This window comes from Salmo salar, chromosome ssa20 (assembly GCF_905237065.1).
Source record: "Salmo salar chromosome ssa20, Ssal_v3.1, whole genome shotgun sequence".
Classification (NCBI taxonomy): domain Eukaryota; kingdom Metazoa; phylum Chordata; class Actinopteri; order Salmoniformes; family Salmonidae; genus Salmo; species Salmo salar.
This window is the reverse complement of record NC_059461.1, coordinates 63130983-63154764: the sequence shown is the minus strand read 5'-3', so window position 1 is coordinate 63154764 and position 23782 is coordinate 63130983. Positions and strand designations below refer to the sequence as shown.

At 41.6% G+C, this 23782-nt stretch overlaps 1 protein-coding gene across 2 annotated transcripts; it reads right to left on the bottom strand.

Annotated features, from left to right (window-relative positions):
- Positions 1-1149: 1149 nt before the first annotated feature.
- LOC106581055 (BICD family-like cargo adapter 1) lies at positions 1150-22941 on the bottom strand. 2 transcript variants are annotated; one of them, XM_014162763.2, is made up of 9 exons: positions 22248-22941; positions 16521-16736; positions 11281-11400; positions 10754-10900; positions 9711-9893; positions 6305-6475; positions 3998-4110; positions 3583-3703; positions 1150-2887 (listed from the first exon to the last, which is right to left on the bottom strand). In XM_014162763.2, the coding sequence occupies exons 1-9, from the start codon at positions 22497-22499 to the stop codon at positions 2645-2647; spliced, it is 1566 nt and encodes a 521-aa protein (XP_014018238.1). In that variant the 5' UTR covers positions 22500-22941; the 3' UTR covers positions 1150-2644. The 2 variants fall into 2 exon arrangements, with proteins under 2 accessions (XP_014018238.1, XP_014018240.1); XM_014162765.2 differs by lacking the exons at positions 16521-16736; positions 22248-22941 and adding an exon at positions 14799-15400.
- Between the last annotated feature and the right edge of the window lie 841 nt (positions 22942-23782).

The window sequence follows — 23782 nt, the reverse complement described above, 5'->3', positions numbered from 1 at the left end:
AGAGCACTTTTTGCCAGTCCTGCCTGGTCCAGCGATGGTGGGTTTGTGCCCATAGGTGACGTTGTTGCCAGTGATGTCTGGTGAGGACCTGCCTTACAACAGGCCTACAAGCCCTCAGTCCAGCCTCTTTCAGCCTATTCCGGACAGTCTGAGCACTGATGGAGGGATTGTGCGTTCCTGGTGTAACTCGGGCAGTTGTTGTTGCCATCCTGTTCCTGTCCCGCCGGTGTGATGTTCGGATGTACCGATCCTGTGCAGGTGTTGTTACACATGGTCTGCCACTGCGAGGATGATCAGCTGTCCGTCCTGTCTTCCTGTAGCGCTGTCTCAGGCGTCTCACAGTACGGACATTGCAATTTAATGCCCTGGCCACATCTGCAGTCCTCATGCCTCCTTGCAGCATGCCTAAGGCACGTTCATGCAGATGAGCAGGGACCCTGGGCATCTTTCTTTTGGTGTTTATCAGAGTCAGTGGAAAGGCCTCTTTAGTGTCCTAAGTTTTCATAACTGTGACCTTAATTGCCTACCATCTGTAAGCTGTTAGTGTCTTAACGACCATTCCACAGGTGCATGTTCATTCATTGTTTATGGTTCATTGAACAAGCATGGGAAACAGTGTTTAAACCCTTCACAATGAAGATCTGTGAAGTTATTTGGATTTTTACAAATTATCTTTGAAAGACAGGGTCCTGAAAAAGGGACGTTTCTTTTTTTGCTGAGTTTAGTTGGGTTTTTTACAGAAATGTTTGGCGATCGACTAGGAATGCCTTAGAGATCGACTGGTTGGTGACCACTGCTCTAGAAAGTTGAGTTAAGTTCAATCTTGTGCTTCTCTCCGTGGGCTGATATTTCTTCTGCGCAGCATTCCTGCTTCTATATGGAGTAAATGTAGATAACCACCTGTATCCTGTAGGCCAGTGGTTATTTTTCCTGGTCTACAGGATACAGCTGTAGACCATACACTACGAACCTGATTCAAATCATCAAAGCCTCATGATGAGTTGATCATTTGAATCAGCTGTGTAGTGCAAGGACAAACAAAAATGTGCAGCCCTTCAGGTCCCCAGGACCAAGATTGAGAACTAGTGTTGTAGGCAACACAGTATTTTATGCAGTCCAAGCAAACTATCAATGAAAGGCCATAGCATATCAAGTATGAAAAATGACTTTATTTTCAGTGTAAAGGACATTGTGTTCACTAATACATAAATGTCATCTACATTTAGAATCCATAAACTACATACATCATGATACACATCATGCATGCACTTTGATAATTCATATATTACAACCATTAGTAATATGAATCAAAACATTTGCATTATTTATTCTGTAATAAGAGTTGCAAGTACTAGATGTTTTCAGTCATTCAATCAGCATTGTTCTGTTTTTCACTAAATCAAATACTCTGAGGACATACTGATTTTGCCAATTAAAACCAAAATGTAAATAAACAAATAGCAAATGTCAATAAACAACAGAACAGACCTTACTTCATGTGTTGACAACATATTGCATGCATTCTGTCCATCAGATTCCAAAAAATTAAATAAAAGATTGTTCTGGCACTGTGAACAAAATAAGTATGACCTTATATGGCCATCCTAGTTAGAGTTTATCTATATTGCACCCTTCCCCCAAAATGTCCCCTTCAGTTATGTGGCAAAAAGACCCATAAGGTAAGAATACAATGCATGAAATGCATTTTGGACATAAATCATATTGTATCTAGTTCACATAATATTTCACATGAGAACCCATGACATACTGTATATCATGGGTTTATTTATTAGCACCTATTGTATATTTGGTTATTTTCTACTAAAGGCTGTTTTCTCTGGATACATAATGGAAACCATTTTGCATAGACAGCAGGCAACATGTAATATTGTTACATCTTTTGAACAGACTGTAGTGAATGGAATACCACTTAGATCTGATATCATCTTACTGTGTTTCTAAATAGCTAAATCTTTACAACATGATTATAGGTGAATACTAACTTCATCATGTCTTATTATCAGAGTCCAGTCAATCTATCAACTCATTTCCCTCCAGTCTGTCTGTACATTGCCTAAATAAAGGTTGGATGAAATAAATAGTCTGAGGAAATACTGTCAGTATTCTTACAAACATTGACATTCACACATACATTTACAATCTCAGGCATCAACGACTTCCCAATAAAAAACATAATTATAAAGCACAACTTATAACCATCTTTCCTTGTCGTGACTCTCACCATAATAGTGTGTGACTCCCTAGCCATGCTAGTAGTTACCATGCTAATCTTTAACCGCTCTAACATGCTTTTTATGTGCTTAGGTTCTTCTCAGTGACAGTGGGGAAACTACTATCTACTTATTGATAGCTCTTTGTCCATTAGGGCTCTTATCTGGTCCTTGTTTCCAACACACCATGGTCTTGAATTCTAATACTCTACTGAAGTCTCCTACATAACTGAGTGTTCGGCCTGTCCTGTTCTACTTGGTACTCTATCTACCAAGACAGATAGTTCCACTCAGTAGTGTTCCACCAGCTTGTTCCTGCCTTGACGACTCGACTTCTTCAACGGGCAGCTGGTCAAGACAGTTCTTTGCTATGTGCCAGTCCTCCACGGTGAGGCAACAGACATACCAGCTCACTATTTGCCAGGCTGTGCCACCTTGCCCGGTCGGAGCCAGTCTCTCCAGGGGGACTGGGGCTTCTCTTGCCCAGCCTCAGAGGTCCAGGAGGCAGGGGAGGAGGAGGGCCGGCGGGGCCTGGTGGAGGAAGCTGTGTTGGGTCTCCTCCAGAAGGACATGGGGTTGGAGGCAGGCTTTCTTTGGACCTGCTCCGACTGCTGCTGGGTCCTCAGCTGCTGGTTGATGATGATCTGAATGTCATCCTGAAGAAAATAAATAAAAACATTACACCGCTGTTGATAATGAGCCTCATTAGATTTCACATACATTTTAAATGCAAGAGCTGGATATAACAAGAGCTTAAATACACTTCAAGAGCTTAATTACAGTTCAAATACCATGATGTTGAAATTGTAGGAAAGTTTCAAATCATCTCTATTGAACTGGTCAGTTACAGAGAATGTTGCCATGTCTTCATATGACCACTAGAGGGAGGTAGTCACCCAACAGATGGCCTCGCACTAGCACCATGACTCAGCAGTAGACTAGAGTAGGAGAAAGATTCTTCTAGCCTTGGCCACCTGTCGATCTGTTCAGATCCATTCAGTCCAAACTTAGAGGGCTGTTTAAAGGTTGCCGTGTCCCTAACCCCAGTCGGGACACTATAGCTAAAGAGCAGTCTCTATGTAATACTAGAATTCTGACTCTGTGACCAAGGATTACATTACATGTTCACTATTGGAGGTGCCCTAAAGAGAATAGGCTTAATTAAACCAATGTTAATATTTAGTCAGAGCTTATGAAAGTGCCCTAATATGTTACTGGAGTGTGAAAGAGGAGCAGAGGAAGGGAGAGAAAGAGAGATAGATAAAGTGAGACAGAGACAGAAAGAGAGCAAAAGACAGACAGAGAGAGAAGGGGAATGATAGAGACAGACAGAGAGACCGTTGAGACCCACCTGCCAGGCCTCTAGTTCCTGAGACAGCTCCAGCTTGCGTTGGATAGCCTCCAGCAGCTGGTTGTTCAGACACATCATGTCGTTCTTACTCCTCACCAGCTCCGCCTCCATCAGGTTCTTCCTGACACGATGAAATAGGGGGACAAACACATGTTAAGTCACAGTGACATTATCATAGATTCATAGCAAACCAATGTGGAAAGCCCATGGAAATCTTCCAACGACAACCCAGCACGGGAACATATGTTACATTTACAGTACACATAAAATGGCATGAACTATATATAAATGGAACATGTCACTTTATGAATGCTAAATGCTGTTTGAAAATAACATTGAGGGAAATTACAAAGAGTGCAAATTATTAAACGATAAAGGTAGAAAATAACTAAATGATAAAGGCAAAACCACTTACTTAGCTATGGCTTCATCTCTGTCTCTGATGGCCTGTTGGGTCACCTCTTCTTCATCCTGTCTGTTTCCGAGCCTCAGCCTCAGCTTAGCATTCTCTTCCTGCAGCTGGGAGATCTAAAAGAGGGGAGAGGACAAGAGAGAATATAGTGAACTGAAACCATGGTCTGAGTCCAATATTAGCAACGCCAATGTATTGGGTTCAACTTCTGCTGTATCAAGAACTCATAACCAACATGACCACCAGGTAGCACACAAACCCCACACACTAAGATGAGCCAACGTAATCACGACTAAAGCGGAGTATTCAGTGTCTGTGGTGCTTAGGTATGTACACTGTCAAATTAGGTTAGAATTACATTAGAGGGCATCGTTTCTAGCCTGGGGTGTTCTATTGACCTGCTACTCTATGAGTGAACACACAGGAGCGGTGGGTGTTGTGTTATAAAACAGTAGCTCATGGTATTTACGGGAAATTCAGAGCTGTAACCTGACTACCACTGTACTGAAAAACCCCTCTCACTCTCTCTCCAGCCCAGTCCCCAGCCCCTAAAGCCCCACACAGATAGGCCAGCAACACAGAAACTCCTGTTGTTGTATCTAAATCTCCATGGAACGCAGGCCTGACTGACACCTGATCTCTGTGTTAATGTCTCTATCTCCTAGGGGATGAATCCAGCCTTTGTTGTCAGGGCCGGCAATTCATGTGGGAACCCGGACACTGTACTGAGGACTCAGGTAACTGAACAATGAGGCCTCTTACAGTCAGCTCAGCCCAGCACACAAGGTGGGAGGTGACTTATTATTATCTATGTATCAGTGTTGACCTTGCTCCTTTACCTGTTGTCCATCTAATATTCAGGTCGGTTCTCCAGTAGGCGATGTCCATTTTCATCTTCTGTTAGTGCTTCTCGTTTCATCCTTTGGTTAAATTCCTGTTTTGTCTGATAACATCATGACTTCACCAGTCTAGTTTCCCTTTTTCTCTCTATGACCAGTATAGGCATTAAAACTAGGGGAGACACTGCATTGTTTTGACAGGCACTTTCCCGGGAAGGTGGTTTTCCCAGTGGGAATAATAGACTGTGAAGCATTCAACATTACCAACCTGTCCTCTCCCAGATCCCCGCCACAGGCTTCTAACAACAACGCCTCAACAGAGTTCCAAACCAAAAACCACAGCACTGACATAACTCCAAAGTCATCTGTCCTTATACCGGTACATGGTATTGTATGACACAAACACAATAGCACCTTACAGGTAAGGTAGACTGTTTTTTCTTTCTTTCTCCCAACAGAGCATACAGTATATTCATTCTATGGGGGAATTTAATAAAGGCTTTGCATTTAGGCCAGAAAGTGTATTCCTTTGCCATGTTTTTTGTTCTTCAGTATTACTTTAGTGCCTTGTTACATACAGGATGCATTTTTTTTGTTGTTGAATATTTGTATTCTGTACGTTTGTATTCTTCTTTTCACGCTGTCATTTAGGTCATTATTGTGGAGTCACTACAATGTTGTTGATCCATCCATATGGATAATTTTGTGGAGATCAACAAAAAAGAAAATCACAATGAAATCTATTTCAATCCCACTTTGTTATGCAGCAAAATGTGAAACAATCCAAGGGGGGTGAATACTATAATACCCACTGTAGCTAACCTTTCATCTTTTTCAACAAAGGTTTACAATAACTATATATAGTTTCCACAATTACATTAGCTTGTACTCTCATCATAAGGCTTCCCTGAAATGCTAACAATTTCCCCCCCCAGTAAGGTCCTTCAAAATCTCACGGTTTTCCTTTACCTTAGCATTGTGCATGGTGACTTGTTGTTTTTGCTGCTCATTTAACGGCATATCGATTCGTGTGTCCCCCAATTTTTTGTGGGTGATCTAGTGTTGGATGTGCAATGCCGATTTTCCGTGTTTGATGAGGGTATTGTTTAGGTTGTTAAGGTCGTAGTAGCAGCCTTCCACCCAATACTGCACCAATTATACATTTTTCAACACTTATTGTTTCCCCCCATAAATGCACTGTAATTTAAGCTTTTAAATTGTAAAGTTCTCTCTGCCTCATGGAAAAATTAATGGATTTGAATAGATGGGGATGGTAGGCACAGATCGACAACAGCTTGTAATGCAGTTTTAGCACATTTTGGGATTTTAAGCATGAAAACCTTTTGACAACAGCTTTATTTATTTGATTAAAAAATCTACCTTGCCGACCCTGTCTGCACATCACTGGCCTATTGTTAGAGTTAGTTAGCTTTCCCTGGTTGGTGGCTTGGTTTCCAGGATGACTCCTCACCTGAGGGATATGGGTGTGGTTGGCCAGTTTCTGAGCCACACCATGTAACTGGAGCAGCATGGCCTGCAGGTCTCCTTCCTCCTGACCTATAATCTCTGATCTCTCTGGAGTCTTCACTACCTGGATCAGGGGTCGCAGCAGCACCAGGATAGACAGAACCTCCTGGGTCATCTATTGGAGAGAGGGAACAGAAAGAACAGAGAGAGAGAGAGAGAGAGAGAGAGATATGAGATTAAATTAAATTGTATTGGATAGTGTTTATAACACAAACATTTGAACACATGTAAACCGGCCTAAATTCAGCCACATATAACAAGCAGTAGCACTGTGGTAAAAAAACTCAGTGCTCATTGGAACTCATTGGAAAGACAATAACACTAATAACTCTATGGTGCGACTATGGTGTGTTAGGTCAATGAGTTCTGTGTTATTTTAACACTACAATGTGTGAATGTCTAGCTCAGCGGCACTGCATTATGCTCAGTCTACATTATGACTACTCGTTTCCTCAGGTTTCAAAAGTGTCAAGCTCATTACTGAGGGGGAAAGGTAAAATAACAATAAAAATGGGTTAACGTTATTAATAAGTTGGTGATCCCATTTTCTTGAACTTGACACTTCCTAGGCCTAGATGACATCAGAGGAATGAACTTTGTAGTGTGCTGTGTTCGTTATTTATATCTCTCAATGATTGAGTTATATACCTCATCTCACTACCTTAAGTCTTTCCCTAGAGCTTTTAAGAGTCAAAGATCACCGTTTTTTTTAGCAAAATATGTCTCTTTCTTTCTCACCTTTTATGCTTGGTTTCAAGCATTCATTATCACGATGTTTTCTACAAATTGTAGGAGCTATAATGCATTCACACCTCAGTAGCTAATGGCAAAGCTATCGCAAATAATGTTCCCCTTGTTGTTTCTTTCTCTTTGAAGTCAGGACACACAAGTTAAGAAGTGTTCCTTTAGAGGTACCATCACCAATAACATACCTAGAACGTTCTGTTGCTATGTATCATTCTTCCATTACAGTGTCATGGGAATATTTAAGCACCATGTTTAACATATTTGGAGTTTCTGTATTACACATCATTTCCAGTGTTCAATTTGTGACACTCAAGGTGCAGGTTGATGTCACTAGACTTGATGCTGAATGTTATGGATTATTCTCATATCTGTAGATAGTGATTGACGCCAGACTGGAGGGCAGATTAAGTGATTATTCACGGTTTTATTGTATTGATGACATTCTATGGACACTATGTGATTCTGTAGAAGCTGACACTGCCTTTTTGCTTTAACTTCTTACAAGGCTAATGTTAACAGAACATTTGGTGCTGTGCGATTAGGATATAAAAAAGGGCCTGTCTCCAAGAGGCCAGTTATTTTCTCTGCTTCTGTGCTGGGTGTTGTCTCCCTGTTGCAACTTGTAATAAACCAGAAAAGACTGCTCTCCTTTTTGTTCACCTGGACATTTCTATTACATACAGGTAGTGGACTTTGATTGCATGGTTGTGTATATACTCTTAGAAAAAAGGGTTCTATATGGAACCTAAAAGTGTTCTACCTGGAACCAGTCAAAAGTGTGGACACCTATTCATTCAAGGGTTTTTCTTTATTTTTACTATTTTCTACATTGTAGAATAATAGTGAAGACATCAAAACTCTGAAATAACACATGGAATCACGTAGTAACCAAAAAAAAGTGTTAAACAAATCAAATATATACTATATTTGAGATTCTTCAAAGTAGTCACCCTTTGCCTTGATGACAGCTTTGCACACTCTTGGCATTCTCTCAACCAGCTTCATGCGGAATGCTTTTCCAACCGTCTTGAAGGAGTTCCCACATATGCTGAGCACTTGTTGGCTGATTTTCCTTCACTCTGCGGTCCAACTCATCCCAAACCATCTCAATTGGGTTAAGGATCGGGTGATTGGGGAGACAAGGTCATTTGATGCAGCACTCCATCCCTCTCCTTCTTGGTCAAATAGCCCTTACACAGCCTGGAAAAACAAACAAATGATAGTCCCACTAAGTGCAAACCAGATGGGATGGTGTATCGCTGCAGAATGCTGTGGTAGCCATGCTGGTTAAGTGTGCCTTGAATTTTAAATAAATCACTGACAGTGTTACCAGCAAAGCACCCCTATACCTCCTCCATGCTTCATGGTGGGAACCACACATGCGGAGATCATCCGTTCACCTACTCTGCGTCTCAAAGACACAGCGGTTGGAACCAAAAATCTCAAATTTGGACTCATCAGACCAAAGGACAGATTTCCACCAGTCTAATGTCCATTGCTCGTGTTTCTTGGCCCAAGCAAGTCTCTTCTTCTTATTGGTGTCCTTTAGTAGTGGTTTCTTTGCAGCAATTCGACCGTGAAGGCCTGATTCACGCAGTCTCCTCTGAACAGTTGATGTTGAGATGTGTCTGCTACTTAAACTCTGTGAAGCATTTATTTGGACTGCAATCTGAGGTGCAGTTAACTCTAATGAACTTATCCTCTTCAGCAGAGGTAACTCTGGGTCTTCCTTTCCTGTGGCGGTCCCCATGAGAGCCAGTTCATCATAGCGCTTGATGGTTTTTGCGACTGCACTTGAAGAAACGTTCAACGTTCTTAGCATTTTCTGGATTGACTGACCTTCATGTCTTAAAGTAATGATGGACTGTCATTTCTCTTTGCTTATTTGTGCTGTTTTTGCCATAATATGGACTTGGACTTTTACCAAATAGGGCTATCTTCTGTATATCACCTTTACCTTGTCACAACACAAGTGATTGGCTCAAACGCATTAAGAAGGAAAGAAATTACACAAATTAACTTTTAACAAAGCACACCTGTTAATTGAAATGCATTCCAGGTGATCACCTCATGAAGCGAATGCCAAGAGTGTGCAAAGCTGTCACCAAGGCAAAGGGTGGCTACTTTGAAGCATCTCAAATATAAAATATATTTTGATTTGTTTAACACTTTTTTTGTTACTACATGATGCCATATGTGTTATTTAATAGTTTTGATGTCTTCACTATTATTCTGCAATGTAGAAAATAGTAAAAATAAAGAAAAACCCTGGAATGAGTAGGTGTGTTCAAACATTTGACTGGTACTGTATGTACTAAGACTATGAATGTACCAAGGGTATTAACCCAGGATATGTGTGCTAACCTTTTGTCTCTTATTTCTGAAGAACTCTTTTAGGTTCTAGATAGCACCTTTTTTTCTAAGAGTATAAAGATAGAGATCATAACAATCTTGGCCACTAACTCTGACCATGATGTGTGTACTAAGACTATGTATGTACCAACGGTATTAACCCAGGATAAGTGTGCTAACCCATGCCTTTGTCCTGGGTTCCTTGTCTCTTATGTCCCAGGTCCCATGTCTTCTAATTTCTATAGTGTTACCTGTTCTCTGTCATGGCCCAGGCCCATGGTGTCTAGACTGGTCTCCAGCTCAGACAGTAGGGATGTGTTTCCATGGTTACTCCTGTCCTGCAGGTAGACCTCCTCCTGCAGCTCCTCCACCTGGACCTGAAGCTGCTGGGAACGCCCCCTCGCCGCCGCAGCCTCCTGCCATGCTTCCGCCAGCTACACACAGAAAGAGGGGCACGGGCACACACACACACACACACACACAAAAAAACAGAGGGAAACGCACACAAAGAGAGATACATAAGGTCTGGTCAACGTCATCTAAAATCAACCACATTATGCAAACATATGAGATTCAGACCCCCTCAGTTTGACTATTGAAAAGCAGATCTAGCTCTAGAGACACACAAGTATACATAACATGCCAATGTCATCCATAAATCATATATTACACAATATGTGCACTATATCAACATACAGTGCTATTGGAAAAGCTATGTAAAAAATGGAAACTGCCATTCAACCACTGTGAAATCCTAACATGCCAGATTCCAGCCTGGTGCAGAAACTCCACTACGGCACATGTGTGGAATCCAGCCTTACAAGTTGAAATGACATGTGACAATGGGAGGGATGAGTCCATTTTAAAGCAAAACCTTCCATAGATCAGGGGTTCCCAAACGTTTTATTCCGCACGCATGCACCACGTCTCTTTCTATGGGCAAAAGCACTGTTCATGACACAAACTGTTCACACCCCTTTTGTCAGTGGAGAGAATTTTGCAGGTTTAAAGTTTATTTTGTCATGGGGTGCAAAGAAATTGTTGCAGTTTTAAAGCAAATTTTCTTGCAATTCTATACATTTTCATATCTCTTATGCGTATTCATGTGATATTTGAGTGACAACAAAATACAACAATATCTATGGGCTAAAAAAGCGAGTGGAAATTACGCTGCTATTAAACCCCAAATACCACAGTGTATCCCAGGGTCACTTAAGCAACTTTGCACTATTGACGTGATATTAATGAGTAAACAAGGAGAAAGATAACAAAACTAAAAAATGTGTATGTTTACCTGTTGGCTCTGCTGCTGGTTGTGTTGGTCCTGTAGAGCTAAGCGTGTGTGTAGGGAGGCCAGTCTGTCGCGTAGGTCTGCGTTCTCCTGACACACACTCTCCAGCTGCTCCTCTAGAGCCTGCTCCTTCTGGGACAGACGCACCACCTGGACACACACAGGGAGTGAGATAAAGTGTGTGTGTGTGTGTTTCTGTGTGTTTGTTTAACAATCCTTGTGGGTATCAGTCCTTACAAGGTTAGTAAAACATGTTGCCAGTCGCCAAGAGGAGAAACGCTATTTTAGGCTTATGGATTATGTTTAAGGGTTTGGTTTACAAATAGGATTAGAATTAAGGTTAGGGTTAGGAGTTAGGGTTAGGTATAGTTTTAGGGTTTGGGGTTAAGGTTAGGCTTAGGGTTAAGATTAGGTTAAGAGTTAAGGTTAGGGTTAAGGGGTTAGAGAAAATAGGATTTTGGATGGGAATAAATTCTTTGGTCCCCACAAGGATAGCAATACAAAACTGTGTGTGTGTGTGCATAGCCTACCTGCTCCCTCATGGCACTAAGCAGCTCCTCCTCCTGTGGTCTGTTGTGGTGGCCTTTCTGTTGAAGCTCCTGTTTCAGGGTCTGCAGCTCACTGGTCATCGCCCTCTCCACCTCCATCGTCTAGACCGCAACACAGACAGACACCAAAGACAGGAGAGAGGTATTAGATGTACATACAGAGAAACAGGGCAGACCAGAGAAAAAGGCACCAGGTTCAGGAGACGAAAATACCTGAGACTAAGTTACTAGATATTAGATCCAGAGATAAGTATCTAAAATAGATATATGAGGAAGTGTAATATAAAATCATAGATATTAAATAAGTGAATCTGTATTATTGGTTGCTGTGAGCTATGCTGTAAATAGAAAACTAAGATCACATACTACAGTCAGAGGAATGGTTCTTGCCTCCAGCACATGTGCTTATGTTTTCATCATAACAAAACAACTCAAATCTTCTCTCTGTGGGACCGTTGTTCCATTAACTACAAGATGGCACAGTAAGCAATTATTGACATATGCCTAAACTCTAAGGGGGAAAAAAGTGTTATCTAGAACCTAAAAGGGTTACGGTTAGGGTCTTTGGCTGTCCCCATTGGATAACCCTTTGAAGGAACCTTTTTGGTTCCAGGTAGAACCCTTTACACAGAGGGTTCTACAGGAATCCAAAAGAGCTCTAACTGAAACCAAAAAAGGGTTTGCCTATGGGGACAGCCGAAGAACCCTTTCGGATCCCTTTTTTCTAAGAATATTCCGAAACTTTTGAGGATTATTTTTCCCCTTACTAAAAAGGTTCCAATGTATAGCTCATTGGAATAAAACAAAAACATTTCCAAATACAAAAGTGAGAGACAGGAATGTATTGGCACTGTGCCAGTTCTTTGGCCCCCTAACCCCTACCCCCAAACACACACACCCCTGGTCCCCCTGACTCAGCAGTATGGTGGGCCCATGTCAGCTCCCATCACACACACAGACGCACACACAATACAGGATGAAAGGGCCATAGCAGACTGAGCAACTGGGGAATCTTGGTCTTGGCAGTGACATCCCCATGCCACGTTAGGCACAGAACATTGGGGATGTTACTGTGGGGTAGTTGAATGAGCATTGACAGACAGAAACAAAAACAGAGGGCATGTAGCCACACACGGTAGGGGGAGTGGCAAAGATGCACGTTTGCGTCAATCTGCCCCAGAGTCCCGTCCATGGCTTATCTTGGTCCGACTATGGAAAATGGAGCGAGCGGACCATTAGGAATTCACAGAGAGACACTCCACTTGGTAGGGACACAAAGTCAAATACAACAACCCCCCCCGGAGCTCCAAGACTAAACTGTGATGCACATAGCAGCTGACTCCTACAGCAGTAGTAGAACCCAAGGGTCTTCTCAGAGTGGTGGGACAGAGTATAACATTCCCCTGGGATGGGAGGGGTCATAGATAGCAGTAGCACAAACATCATGTGATGAACCCCCTCAATGGAAATAGTGATAGATTTACATCTTCTCTAATGATGGATCTTCCTAGCGCTTCCCTCTCTAAGTGGTGTGACGCTGTCTGAGTCAAAGGTCAAACAAGGATGTCTAATTCTACATAAACATAAAATCAGGAGTGAGGGATATAACAGGTGTCATCACCATGGAAATCATCATGTTGGTTGGTGTCTAAATCTAAAGTTGAAAACCTTAGCTAAACCCTTAGTGGTCGAATGTATTTTCCACCTGTAGAATGGCATGATTCATCACACCAGTGATCAAAAGCAATCTTTTTCACTTCCTTGTTTGAGACATGTGCACTGGTTTCTTTCCTTATGTTGGAAAAATAAATGACTTCCTTGGAGGCCTTTTCCTGTAACTTAGATTGGACAATAACGTAATTTCTGAAAAGCTACTACCAAACAGAGAGATAGGCTACACGTTTAATCAACTAAGAGTTGTTCTCAATTCCAGCATATGAAACTGTAACTGTTCTCCCTTTAGAGTAACACATTCCTTCACTAAAAATATGTCTACATCATGTTATTTCAATGCAAGTGTTTGACTTGAGCTTCCACAGAAAAGCTGTATGAAGTACACTACAACTAACAGAAGTGAATGCTAGACTCTGGGTGAAGCATTGTTCACAGAGGAATAATGATTAGGCATTCTATGGAACAGTGAGGCCAAGATCCATCAATACTTTTGTATCATCTGCATGTTCAAGTTGAAAACTGCTGATGGGATAGAGAATCAAACAATAACAATGACACTGCCAGAGAGTCATAGATTGTCAAAATACTCCTCTCACACTCAACTCATAGATACAGCAAAACCTGATAACGAACCAGTCTCTGACTGGCGAAGAGCAACATAGTTTTCACACTACCTTCGCAACCGAGGTGAACAGCAACAGTAAGCATTTCTAGTGGTCTCTAGAAATACACTACATGTACAAAAGTATGTGGACACCTGCTTGTCTTACTTCTCATTCCAAAAATGGGCATTAATATGGAGTTAGTCTGCCTTCCACTCTTCTGGGAAGGCTTTGCACTAGATATTGGAACATTGCTTCAGGAACTTGCTTCCATTCAGCCACAAGAGCATTAGTGAGGTTGGGCACTGATGTTGGGCAATTAGACCTGACCCGCAGTCGACGTTCCAATTAATCTCAACGGTGTTTAATGGAGTTGAGGTAAGGGTTCTGTGCAGGCCAATCAAGTTCTTCCACACCGATCTCGACAAACCATTTCTGTACGGACCTCGCTTTGTGTATGGGGGCATTGTCATGCTGAAACAGGAAAGGGCCTTCCCTGAACTGTTGCCACAAAGTTGGAAGCACAGAATCGTCTAGAATGTCATTGTATGCTGTAGCGTTAAAATATTCCTTCACTGGAACTAAGGGGCCATGCCCGAACCATGAAAAACAGCCCTAGGCCATTATTCCTCCTCCACCAAACTTTACAGTTGGGGCAGGTAGCATTCTCCTGCCATCTGCCAAACCCAGATTCAATTTGATGAACCGACTTGTTAGAAAGGTAGGCACCCTATGATGGTGCCATGTTGAAAGTCACTGAGCTCTTCAGTAAGGCCATTTTGTTGCCAATGTTTGTCTATGGATATTGCATGGCTGTGTGCTCAATTTTATACACCTGTCAGAAACGGGTGTGGATGAAATAGCCGAATCCACTAATTTGAAGGAGTGTCCACATACTTTTGTATATATAGTGTATGTATTAGCTGAAATGGATATCCGTTTTCCTGGCTGTGTGACCATAGGTCAAGGTGATATATAGGAGCGCTCACACTCCCAGGCTGACTGTCTGGTAACCTCTCTCCCCCAGAATACTGTCATGCTCTGGCTAAGCTCACACACTACAGTTAGGCCCATCAGACCCTGGTACTATAGAACCACTTCAACCAAACATACAGTCCCACCCAGACACTGCTGTACACAGACTGTATTGATATCTCTTTTCAGGTACACTGATTGTATCGTTATATAACCCCCCCCCACTCTCTCGCTCTCACACACACTCACCATGCCAGGCAGTGCTGCACACCTGGAGAGAGGGGTACCACCACCACCGTTCACTACCGCGTCCGGTAAGAAGATGTCAGCGACCAGACCGAGAGAAACACTCTTCAAACCTTTCCTCTCCACAAGAACAGCGTCTGAAGTACTACTTTCTAGCTGTTCTTTTACGTTTACATTTCCAGAGAACTCAGAGTCACCCACGGTGGAAGTCAGCCAGCAGAAAGAACCCACTTCTCACCACTTCCTCCTCCTCCTCCAGAACTCAGATTGAGAGATAGCTCCTGTAAATAGACCTTTTCCTGCCCGTTTTGAGGGACTGTGAGTGATAAATAGAAGAGATTTCCTCTACACAGGGTGGAGTGACATTTATGGTTCCTCTATCTGAACTGAAGACCACTGAGGAGTCAAAAGGAGGTTGTGCTTTTTTCCATTGCCTTATGTCTGTGCACTGGACTGGAGTTAGATACTCAACTTCCATGCTTACTACAGCCAGGTGGTTAGCCATGTGTTTCATTAACTGTAGGTTTATGTCACGATCATAACATTCGGCAATACAAAACAACACCCTTGTTGTAAGTTTGCAGAGCACTAGTCTAGCGGCCCACTCAAGGTTGCTAGCCTAGTACACAAGAGACTGTTACTTTAGCCAACAAGCTCAACTGTACCTACAAAACTGATAAGAGACTATAAAATACCTTTTTAATCGCAACGGCAAGCTTACAGTCTTAGGTACAGCATTTATAGGGATAACCCAGGACCTCACCATTACAAACAGGTGTTGTAGTGTTAATATTAAGTATCATTGTGGATATAGTTATAATAAAGTAAACATGAGTCACATTGAAGCATGGACATGACTGCAAACTGAGTACAGACAATGACAGCTGTGGTTTTCCCATCACGTGGTCTAGGGGTTTTCTACATGTCATAGCCACATGGCTCAGTATATAATTAACTCACCGACTTATTCCAGCGATGATTGATACAATTCAAAGACCAATTTCAGATATGAGTATTTTTCAACCTTCCACTGATGTCTCCCTACTCTGAAGACTTATTGAGTCTTGAAACAAATTATTTCAGTTCCTACTCCATATTCTACTTTACAAAATGTTGGCATCCATTCCTATAGCCTCCCAGCTGGATGTTTTGCCTTTAGGCAAAGTACCTTAATGACTTATTAATGTAATAAGAACCTGACCCATCACCTGATCCTGAACTGATCCCGAACTGATCCTGAACTGCTGAGGTGGGTTCTCTTAATCTCTGGTTAATCTCGTTTTTTTTATCTACATATTAATGCTTATATGTACTGTCTGTGTATTACTTACTAGCTACTATTATTATGTATTACCTAATATCTGTGGCCTTGCTTTATACAGCGTTGGTCTTTGTACATTACATTTATTTTCAGTAGGTAGATTGGGTAACACCCCACCTTAACTGATGTTGGCTCTAACCCCAGGCATAGCTTGAGTGGTTAGGTTACAATGGCTAGCTTTTCTTTACTTCTGTCTTAATAGAGAAATATTTTTGTGTGTCACTTTATATGGTCAAAATAAAAATTCTTATGTACAGCATTCCTAAAAAGGCTAGCGTCAAAACATTAGCCTTCCTTGCCGGGCTTATTGCTAGTGAATTAAATAAATTTAGTTTCAGTCCTGTTTTCTTCCGTTTGGTGCTTAATGAACATGGCCCAGGTGTGAAGGGGTGGTATGTACTCACTGTGCTGAGCTGTTCTCTGAGGCACTGGGTGTGTTCTGCGTGTTCTTCCTGGGCCCTGGTCCTGTCCCTGTCTGCATCGGTCAGGGCCTGGGTCAGCCTGTCCACCTGGCCACTCAGATCCCTCACATCTTTCTCCAGGTCCCCAACCTGGCTCACCCACCCAGACTGGCACCCCTCCAGCTTCACCTGCAGTTCGTGCCTGCCCTGCTCCAGCTCCTGTGGGCAACACATAACAGATGGGCACAATGAATGCGTGCCAATGGGGGTCTCTTTGGTCTGTGATTAGGAGACTGATACCACTGCTCGATCATTTTAATCCATGAAATGAATACATTTGAAAATCTAAGAGTATTTGTGCAGTAGCTGTTACTGTGGTATTACTGTGTACTTATTGAAGCTAGGTGATGCATACTTGGTATTTCACCAGTCTGCCAGTCTAGTACACCCCTGCTATCTTTTTATTGTATCTATAAACTCTATAGAGCACACAGCATCAAAGTCCAGACATGGTAGATTAGACTATGACATAACCACAAGCCTGTATTATACTTCATGTAAGGTAATAGAAACTATCATTATTTCATAATAGTACACCAATAAAATGGCTTGGCAACTGGCTTATATCAATATCCATGTTCTTGCACCTCCGAGGCCTAGACAGCCCTACATTAAATCTATCCATCCACACAGTAAGCAGTAAAACTGTCTCTGAAACATCTGTCTCCTAATGTGAATTCATCCCTGGCTGCTACAGACACTTATTGGCTCTACATGCTGAAGAGCTACAGCCCTCTCTGGGAAGCTTATGCAATTCCATACAGCGTAGCAGTAAGAGAAACAGTAAATCTGAGAGACTGGGTGATAACCGCAACTACATTACTTCATGATGGCCAGTTAATTTCAATGCTGACTTGGGGAAATATTCCTAAAGACGAGAGTAATGGTCTAACATACTTATATGGCTCTTCTTTTTGTGGCCAATATTCTACACTGAGCAAGCCAGGGATACTTATAGACGGGTGTGTGAATCCTCTCCAGATACAGACTGGGCATCTTATGCTTAATGTTTTTGCTACATATTCAGACCTTGTGAGAGTGAAAGGGAAACGAACTGCAGATGCTGCATGTGCCATCCCTCAGAGCTTAAAAATAAACACCCTCACACAGTGGCGATTTTAGCTTGTAAACCTTGGTGGGGCAAACTCCCCCCAAATGTTTTTAGATGCATGCCAGCAAAGCCACTACACAACACAACACTAAGCAATGCATTAACTGCACTACATCGATGACAAACGGTGACCACAAACTGTTAGGGCCTACATAAAGCTGTCCCAAGAGCAGTCCTAATACCTTACCACTGTTGCACCTGGCTATCAGCAGAGCCTTGTCTGGCAGAGAAACAGTTCATTCAGCCTCATCCACCGCCTTTAAAAAAAAACATAGCTGATATGGCTAACTTGCTTAAACAAACGTGGGTTCTACTGACAATTGAGATATACAAACTATGGCATAAAGGGACGACAGCTTCATTAAACAGTACCGGCAAAACACCAGTCTCAACGTCAACAGTGAAGAGGCGACTCTGGGATGCTGGCCTTCTCGGCAGAGTTGCAAAGAAAAAGCCATATCTCAGACTGGCCAATAAAAAGAAAAGATTAAGATGGGAAAAAGAACACAGATACTGGACAGAAGAGCTCTGCTTAGAAGGCCAGCATCCCAGAGTCGTCTCTTCACTGTTGACGTTGAGACTGGTGTTTTGCGGGTACCATTTAATGAAGCTGCCAGTTGAGGGCTTGGGAGGCGTCTGTTTCTCAAACTAGATACTCTAATGTACTTGTCCTCTTGCTCAGTTGTGCACTGGGGCCTCCCACTCCTCTTTCTATTCTGGTTAGAGCCAGTTTGCGCTGTTCTGTGAAGGGAGTAGTACACAGCGTTGTACGCGATCTTCAGTTTCTTGGCAATTTCTCGCATGGAATAGCCTTCATTTCTCAGAACAAGAATAGACTGACAAGTTTCAGAAGAAAGTTCTTTGTTTCTGGCCATTTTGAGCCTGTAATCAAACCCACAAATGCTGATGCTCCCGATACACAACTAGTCTAAAAGAGGCCAGTTTTATTGCTTCTTTAATCAGAAGAACTGTTTTCAGCTGTGCTAACATAATTGGGTTATCTAATGATCAATTAGCCTTTTAAAATGATAAACTTGGATTAGCTAACACAACGTGCCATTGGAACACAGGAGTGATGGTTGCTGATAATGAGCGTCTGTATGCCTATGTAGTTATTCCATTAGAAAATCTTCCGTTTCCAGCTACAAGTCATTTACAACATTAACAATGTCTACACTGTATTTCTGATCAATTTGATGTTATTTTAAATGGACAAACAATTTGCTTTTCAAATATTTATTTATTGCACAGAATAGAATAGGTCGACCTTTGTACTATGGGGATAGTAGATTGACATAGGCTAGTGCTTTTGCTGTTCGTTAGGCCTACTCATCTTGTTGGCTGACGAAAAGTAAATGTGGACAGTTCTTCCAATATCTTCAATATGCACCTCGGAATTGGATAAGGACATGCGCCTTTACTTGTAGCCTGTGAGAAAGACCCGATCACATGACATATTTTTATTCTGTACAGGCTTTCTTCTGTTCACTCTGTCAATTAGGTTAGTATTGTGGAGTAATTACAATGTTGTTGATCCTCAGTTTTCTCCTATCAGAGCCATTAAACTCTGTAACTGTTTTAAAGTCACCATTGGCCTTATGGTGAAATCCTTCCTCTCCAACAACTGAGTTAGGAAGGAGGCCTGTATATTTGTAGTGACTGGGTGTATTGATACACCATCCAAAATGTAATTAACAACTTCACCATGCTCAAAGGGATATTCAATGTCTGCTTTTTTCCCCCCATCTACCAATAGGTGCCCTTCTTTGCGAGGCATTGGAAAACCTCCCTGGTCCTTGTGGTAGACTTTATGTTTGAAATTCACTGCTCGACTGAGGGACATTACAGATAATTGTATGTGTGGGATACAGAGATGAGGTACAGTGAGGGAAAAAAGTATTTGATGCCCTGCTGATTTTGTACGTTTGCCCACTGACAAAGAAATGATCAGTCTATAATTTTAATGGTAGGTTTTTTTGAACAGTGAGAGACAGAATAACAAAATCCAGAAAAACACATGTCAAAAATGTTATAAATTGATTTGCATTTTAATGAGGGAAATAAGTATTTGACCCCCTCTCAATCAGAAAGATTTCTGGCTCCCAGGTGTCTTTTATACAGGTAACGAGCTGAGATTAGGAGCACACTCTTAAAGGGAGTGCTGCTAATCTCAATTTGTTACCTGTCCACAGAAGCAATCAATCAATCAATCAGATTCCAAACTCTCCACCATGGCCAAGACCAAAGAGCTCTCCAAGGATGTCAGGGACAAGATTGTAGACCTACACAAGGCTGGAATGGGCTACAAGACCATCGCCAAGCAGCTTGGTGAGAAGGTAACAACAGTTGGTGCGATTATTCGCAAATGGAAGAAACACAAAAGAAATGTCAATATCCCTCGGCCTGGGGCTCCATGCAAGATCTCACCTCGTGGAGTTGCAATGATCATGAGAACGGTGAGGAATCAGCCCAGAACTACATGGGAGGATCTTGTCAATGATCTCAAGGCACACTACGCCGCGAAGGACTGAAATCCTGCAGCGCCCGCAAGGTCCCCCTGCTCAAGAAAGCACATTTACATGCCCGTCTGAAGTTTGCCAATGAACATCTGAATGATTCAGAGGACAACTGGGTGAAGTGTTGTGGTCAGATGAGACCAAAATGGAGCTCTTTGGCATCAACTCAACTTGCCGTGTTTGGAGGAGGAGGAATGCTGCCTATGACCCCAAGAACACCATCCCCACCGTCAAACATGGAGGTGGAAACATGCTTTGGGGATGTTTTTCTGCTAAGGGGACAGGACAACTTCACCGCATCAAAGGGACGATGGACGGGGCCATGTACCGTAAAACCTTGGGTGAGAACCTTCTTCCCTAAGCCAGGGCATTGAAAATGGGTCGTGGATGGGTATTCCAGCATGACAATGACCCAAAACACACGGCCAAGGCAACAAAGGAGTGGCTCAAGAAGAAGCACATTAAGGTCCTGGAGTGGCCTAGCCAGTCTCCAGACCTTAATCCCATAGAAAATCTGTGGAGGGAGCTGAAGGTTCGAGTTGACAAACGTCAACCTCGAAACCTTAATGACTTGGAGAAGATCTGCAAAGAGGAGTGGGACAAAATCCCTCCTGAGATGTGTGCAAACCTGGTGGCCAACTACAAGAAACGTCTGACCTCTGATTGCCAACAAGGGTTTTGCGACCAAGTACTAAGTCATGTTTTGCAGAGGGGTCAAATACTTATTTCCCTCATTAAAATGCAAATCATTTTATAACATTTTCGACATGCATTTTTCGGGATTTTTTTGGTTGTTATTCTCTCTCTCACTGTTCAAATAAACCTACCATTAAAATTATAGACTTATCATTTCTTTGTCAGTGGGAAAACGTACAAAATCAGCAGGGGATCAAATACTTTTTTCCCCTCACTGTAGTCATTAAAAAATCATTAAACACTATTAATGAAACACTATTATTGCACACATAGTGAGTCCCTGCAATTCATTATGTTAACTATTATAAATTCAGGCGCTAATGCAACAAAATGTGGAAAAGTCAAGGGTGTGAATGTTTTCTGAAGGCACTGTCTATATACTTTTCCTCACATGGTGGGTGCAATTTCCTGAATACATCTCTGTGCTGTTCTAATGAGATGTCCATATTAATTGGCAAACCTGCGAGGGAAAGGGAGGGGAGCGGGTTCGTGGAACTCAGGCTTATCACAAAAACACAAAAGAGCTTTTCAGAGAGCAGAGAAAGAGTGCATTGTGTGTAATAAAATTGGTCTTTGTTTTCCGAGGAAGCTCAGACTCAGTACATTCTTATGACATCTCCTTTGAAGAGAGAAGAGCTAGCCTCCTTAGATCATGATCATATGGCAGTAGCCCCCTAAGAATACTAGATCCATCCATGCACCTATGATATCTTATCAAAGGTGAACCTGAAGTATGGTATTTTGGGTGAAATTGTGCTGCTTTATAATGTACTATTTATACAGTATATTGTATTATAAAGACTTGCATGATGTAAAGACTTGTTTGTTGTTATTTCCCTTGTTTGATATGTCAACACAGCAAATAAAATAAAATAGTATTGGTCGTGCACACGGTTTGCAGATATAATTGCAGGTGCAGCTAAATGCACCGTATATCAATGGCTGTTAACATAGTCAAAACATTGGTTGATACTGTGACTTGCTCTGTCTGGAATGATTATCAACATGCCAGAGTAGAATCCAGTAACCTACTTAACTATAATGTTATAATTCTCTCAGTTATTAATTTTCACACATTTGTTGTTGCTTAGTCAGCACAGAAATATAAAGAAAATGACAAAAGCCTACCCTAAATAAATAAAAATTCTAAACTCTTTCGAAAGAATCTTGAACAATGGTTTACAAATTGACTCATTGCGTTGGCCTACTTCTCAAGATCCAAATTGGATGCGCTTGTGAATCATGTTCTCATTTATATGAAGATGGGAACACGCGCGCATATGACACATTCACAAACTTCATCATATCGTACAACACAAGAGGTTTCTTTTGACACTTCTCTCTTACCTCAAGTTTGTCTGCATACTGTTCATGAAGTTTGTCGCTCTGGTCCTTCAACTGACGATTTTCCAAAAGCAATGCATTTCCCAGCTGGGCCGCCAAAATGACGTCTTTCTCCTTTTGTTTCAAAGCAGCTAAAAGTTCATTGGGGTCTTGATAATCAGATATTTCTAACGCATCATAATCCAAATAAAAATCATCCTCCAATTCCACTTCCATCTTCATCGGTTTCAAACTCCATTTACCAAGTCGATCCATAACTCCTGATTTTATGGAAATAGCCTAATAATACTATTTGATATTTATTGTGGCATATTTGTCAACTCAGTCATTCAGTTTCATTTCAATAACTATTTAGCGGTTGCCTAAGCCCCGGTGTATGCTTTACCACAGCCTATGTGCGAATGAACCTGTGGTTTGACAAGCCGGTCTCTCCAGTATGATGCAAGTGAAAGTAGGCTGGTCCCCAGGGAATCCATTGCACCTTAAACCTGCGCGTCCAACGCAGCGCGGTGCAACAATTGCTTCAAAATCAATTACTGACCACTCCAATAAAAATGTGCTAGTTTAACATCTTCATCCAAATTAGAAAATTGTTTATTATTGTCCAATAACTGACTAAATCAGATTCATATGCAATTGGCCTAACTGGAAGAGTAGCCTATAGGTTGCAGTCCAAACACTTAAAAGACACCCTATCCGCTCAGCCCTCAAATTAAGTGGACACTTCTGATGACGTTTCATGACGTCTGACGAATATACACTTGCAGGGCAAAGGGCAAAGGAGGAAGGAATGAATTTCGCCTTACCTCTTCCTGCTAGCAACCCAACTTCTTACAAGTTTTGTTAAATCCAGCTATATAAAAATGGATCTCTATTGCTGACAGAGATATTATCATGTCAGCTTGCAGATGACGACACCATCATTTTGAAAGATGCTGACCAGATTCCTAGAGCAGTCGATGTGATAAATATTTTTTCCCAAAGCATCTGGTCTTTGCCTAAACCTTAATAAGTGTGAATTGTTTGCTCTTAAAGACTCTGTGATACCCTCTATATGCAATATTCCAGTTAAGTAACATACTTTGGGATTACCATATCTAAGGATCAACAGGAAAGATGCTCATTAAATTTCATACCTATTGTTGAAAAAAAAAACTAAAGAAGTTGAACCATTGGTTGCAGAGGGATTTATCCCTGAAAGGTCGAGTATTGCTTTCTAAAGCTGAAGGTGTCTCCAGACATACTCCAGTCCCTACATCTTAGCAACAAAATAGGTAAAGATGCTTTTCAACTTCATCTGGAAAAATCTTACACATTATATTAGGAAATCTGTCGTTATGAACACATATGAATATGGTGGTCTCAATTTTTGAATAGTACTTTTAAGATAAATTGGGCTGAACATTTCTTAAAGATTCCAACTTCAATTTGGAAATTCATCCCTTATTATATTTTCTCCTGTTTTGGTGGCTTTAATTTTATGTTACTTTGTAACTGTAAGATAAAAAAAACGATAAGATTCCTACAAAAGAATCTGC

Excerpts from the sequence above, each read along its gene's own strand:
- LOC106581055 (XM_014162763.2), bottom strand. The coding sequence starts at position 22,499 with ATGGATCGACTTGGTAAATGGAGTTTGAAACCGATGAAGATGGAAGTG. Across the intron at positions 16,737-22,247 it reads AGTATGCAGACAAACTTGAG|GAGCTGGAGCAGGGCAGGCA; the intron begins GTAAGAGAGAAG and ends TGTTGCCCACAG. Across the intron at positions 3,704-3,997 it reads AGAGATGAAGCCATAGCTAA|GAAGAACCTGATGGAGGCGG; the intron begins GTAAGTGGTTTT and ends TCATCGTGTCAG.